General features: G+C 35.4%; 1 protein-coding gene across 1 annotated transcript in view; it reads right to left on the bottom strand.

The window, feature by feature from the left end:
- The window catches only part of LOC112140481 (nuclear factor of activated T-cells, cytoplasmic 1), a 78,331-nt gene that overhangs the window by 57,848 nt on the left and 16,461 nt on the right, over positions 1-4,022 (bottom strand). The window contains exon 4 of the mRNA XM_024263438.2: positions 2,305-2,507. Coding sequence (XP_024119206.1) covers positions 2,305-2,507 — 203 coding nt within the window. The remainder of the gene's footprint in view (positions 1-2,304; positions 2,508-4,022) is intronic.

Genomic DNA, 4,022 nt, shown 5'->3' with positions numbered 1-4,022 from the left:
AAAAAAAAAAAAAAAAAACTGATAATGAACAGTTTTAATGGGATTTCTTTCTAATGTTTTTGCAACATGGTGAACATACGTTTTTGTACTTTTTTCTGTGACATATTCTCTGTAAATAATATCAACCAAAAGCTGTCAACTACCTTTTGCAGGTTATTTACTTTTGGATTTTGGCAAAAATGTTGCAATCGGCTCTATATTTCTTTTAAATTTGAGCAAAACTCGAGGTCTAATGATGTAGAGGTGTCTCACACTTCAAAGTTTTTGATCTTTTTAGACCCATACAGCTTATGGTGACAGCATTTGATGGGATTTTCTTCATCTTAGACCGTTACGATCGCCAGAGGAGAAACAGGAAACCCTCCCTTTTACACTTTTGTCTCACGTGGTCAAAAGAAAAGTAGAAAAGAAACCACCGCTTCAAGGGTAAAACTTTATAGAATCAGACTCTGTGGGACACTTTGAGTCAAATAACTAAGCAGTTCCCTTAGAATAAGTTACCATATAAAGTATATTGTGGTATTGTTGGAGATGACAGAGTAAGGCAATATAAATGTTAAAAACATTTATTGATTTCAAATAGTCTTATGTTTCATAATTATATAATATTCCTTATTTAGGGAAATTTTAAGAGTCTTTGAAATTAGATTTTTTTTTCTTTACATTCTATAAAAATATTAGTAAGAGTAATAAAACATTTTTAAACAGAAATGCTGAAGGATAACCACAGGGTATGGAGAGAGGTGCTGACCTTATGTAATATTCAGATGCAGTGGTTTTATCTATAATACAGACATCTGGGCCAGAGTCCAACATTTGCACTACTGCCAAGTCTGAATGGAGCCAAAAGACAGCGGCTGCTGCTTGCATACACTGTAAACCCCAGCCTCCTGGACTAATGTACGTCTGGAGAAAGGATGAAGCCTGTTGCTTTAGTCGTAACACTTCAGTGTGGACTGCTTTAAAGATGACAATCTTAAGATAAGATCTTATTTTATTTGAATAAAGTATTTTTAAGTTTAAAATAGGCTACAACCTTTTTTGTTTTGTTAAAAGAATCCACTGCTGGAGCTTTAAATGAGTAACTGAGGAAAACTAGCTTGTTAGCAAGCTAGCATACTCTATAAACAACAAACAAAAAGCAAACTCTGTGACAAGAGCTAAAATTGGGGTTTGCCCCTTCCAGGATGGAAGACGTCAAGTTGGATGGAATTTGTGTTTGTTACACTACAATACAAACATTACACAACAGAGACATGTGCACTTCTTACTAACAAAGGACGTCAGTTTCCGGGATTGACTTTGCTTCAAAGATAAGAGACAATCTTTTTGAAATGAGCTCTTTTTTTGTCAAATAACTTATTTATTAAAAATTAAATAGATATCAATTATTGTGTTTTTTGGTTAAAAGAACCCTCTGTCAAAACTTCCAGTTAGAAGCTTCAGTAAAGATGGACGGAAAATGAAAACTAGCTTGTTAGCGAGCTAGCATACTCAAAACTCAAAGTTGTGGTTAGCCTTTTCCAAGTTGTAGTAGGTCATGGTGGTAGGAAATTATTACAACAAATTACAACACTTTGTGAATGTTACACAACAGAGACATGCATTTCTTACAAACAAAGGACGTCAGTTTCTGGAATTGACTAGAATTGCTTTAAAAATGAGAGACAATCCTTTGTAAATTAACTATTTTTTGTCTAATACCTTATTTTTAAAGATTTAAATAGCTTATCACTTATAATTTTTTTTGGTTAAAAGAGTCCTCTTTCAAAACTTCCAGTTAGAAGCTGCAGTAAAAATAGACAGAAATAGAAACCTAGCTTGTTAGCGAGCTAGCATACGCAAAACTCAAAGTTGTGGTTAGCCCTTTTCAGGTTGGAAGAGGTCAAATTGGAAGTAAAAAATTGTGCGTTTGTAACTCTAACTTATCTATATCTCCCTTTTTCAGAGTTTGACTGAAAGCCACGCTGCAATACTTCTCCATCGTTAGGCTTACTCTGTTTGTGCTCTGCTCTATTATTTCCAAAATATTTGCTATTTCAGTAGAAATGTCATAATTCATCTTTGTGTCTTACATGCACCGGCTGATGTAAATGTAATAGAACCGCACCATACTGGAGGAACAATGTGCTGACTGTATTGTTTAACCTCAACCGTTTAGATCTTAACCATTCATTCACTCAACCTCAACCATTTTTATACACTCTGGGTCATTTTAGTCAACCATGATTTTTTTTTTTTCCACCATGCATCTCCTTTACGGTAAAAAGAAACCCCTTTAAGGCCTTATTTTAAAATACTCACATAGCTCTCATGTTGTTTTCAGGCAGCAGAGGGATCTCCAGGATTTTGGTGTTGGATTGCATAACTTCATGGCTGGCGGTGGAGACAGTTTTGCCGGTGATGCGATGGACCTGATAGAAGGCATGTGGTCGCAGGAGGCGGTCGTCTGCGGTCCCTATGAAGAGCTGCAGGGTGAGCGGCTCGCTTTCCATGTAGCCATAAAGCTGGCGGGAGAACAAAGGCAACCAGGTGAGAGGCATCCCGAGGTTTTAAGACCCTCATCTAAGCCGTGCTCTCATTTGGGAAATGGAGATTAAATGTGCTTTAAGAACTGACAGTTACGCATGTCTTTAATGAAAGCTTAAACACTGCGCAGTGTGAAAATAAACTGTTTACTATGTCACTTGTTTTTCTAAGAGATTAAATGTGCAGTTCTCAGTTAGTTTGGTTTGTTTTAAAAATACTATTTAATATCCCAATTCTGACAAAGTGATATATATATATATATATATATATATTTTTTTTTTACAGATTTTGAAGGTAAAAAAAATGGGTAAAAAAAACAATGGAACGTATTTCCCATCATGCCACTACTTATTTAAAAGCACATCTGCATAATAAAGTTACCTTTTTCTTTTTATTTGTATCGACAGTAGTACCACCAGTTACTTTAGTATCTGTCACTTACTATAATTATCAGTAGATAAACCCTTAACCTGAATGGATAATTGTTTCAGAACACTCCACAAGGTGCCACAGATAGACACGACTCAGCCCTTCTGCCTTTAAGACATTTATGAACATACGTTATGATTTCCACAAGAATGTGTCCAACTGGGATAAAAGAGATTCCTGTATAAGGACCACCACTTCAAACAACAAGAGCTTCTGCAAGAAAGCCTCCATTAGCAACTACTAGATGAATCTTAAAAAAAAAAAAACGGGAAGAAACCACTGTCAACGTTGGAGTTACGAACACCTGGACAGCAAGCTGTAACATCCAATATAGATGGAAATGAAATCATAAATCTGTAGCTGTTTTTAACTTTCTATTGTTTTTGAAATTTGTATGAAATTTCTAGGGGACGTGTGTCAAAGTCAAGGCCCAGGGGCCGGATCTGGTCTGCAGGGTATTATATTCTTTTATAATATTTTATAGTATTATTATCCATATTATTTTATAGAGAGCAAAATAAAAGCTATTTAAGGTTTACCATACTTTCCTGACTATAAGTCGTTCTGGAGTATAAGTCTCAAGAGCAAAAAAAGTCTAATCAAGAACAAGAAAACCATATAGAAGTTGCTCAGGAGTGTAAGTCGCACTTATGGGAGAAAAGTCTGACGTATCAGAACAAGTCCGCCAAGCCCAGCGTAGCTAAAAATAAATAAATAAATACAAGAATAGCAATCTTTTGATCCGTGTAAGAAAAATATTAAAGTTTAAGTGGAAAACAATTAGATTCTCTTCCATGTTTGTTTTGGACGACACTTCTTCTGCCACTATCAGTAGCTGATACTTATACTCAGATGCAGCGCCCTCTAGAGGTTGTTAGAGGAAACAACTGCTAAAGGACTACCAGTGTTCACTGGGAAAATAACAAATATATGAGCTCATTTATGCAAAAAAAAAGTCGCACCTCTGGCTAAACTATACAAAGAAAACTGTGACTTATTCTCCGGGAAATATGGTAGGTTTGCTTTATTCATGAATCATATTTTTGTCTGTATCTATTCATATT

The sequence above is a fragment of the Oryzias melastigma genome, linkage group LG16, assembly GCF_002922805.2.
Source record: "Oryzias melastigma strain HK-1 linkage group LG16, ASM292280v2, whole genome shotgun sequence".
Lineage (NCBI taxonomy): Eukaryota > Metazoa > Chordata > Actinopteri > Beloniformes > Adrianichthyidae > Oryzias > Oryzias melastigma.
Note: the sequence above shows the minus strand (reverse complement) of the source record. Positions and strands in the feature narration are given on the sequence as shown.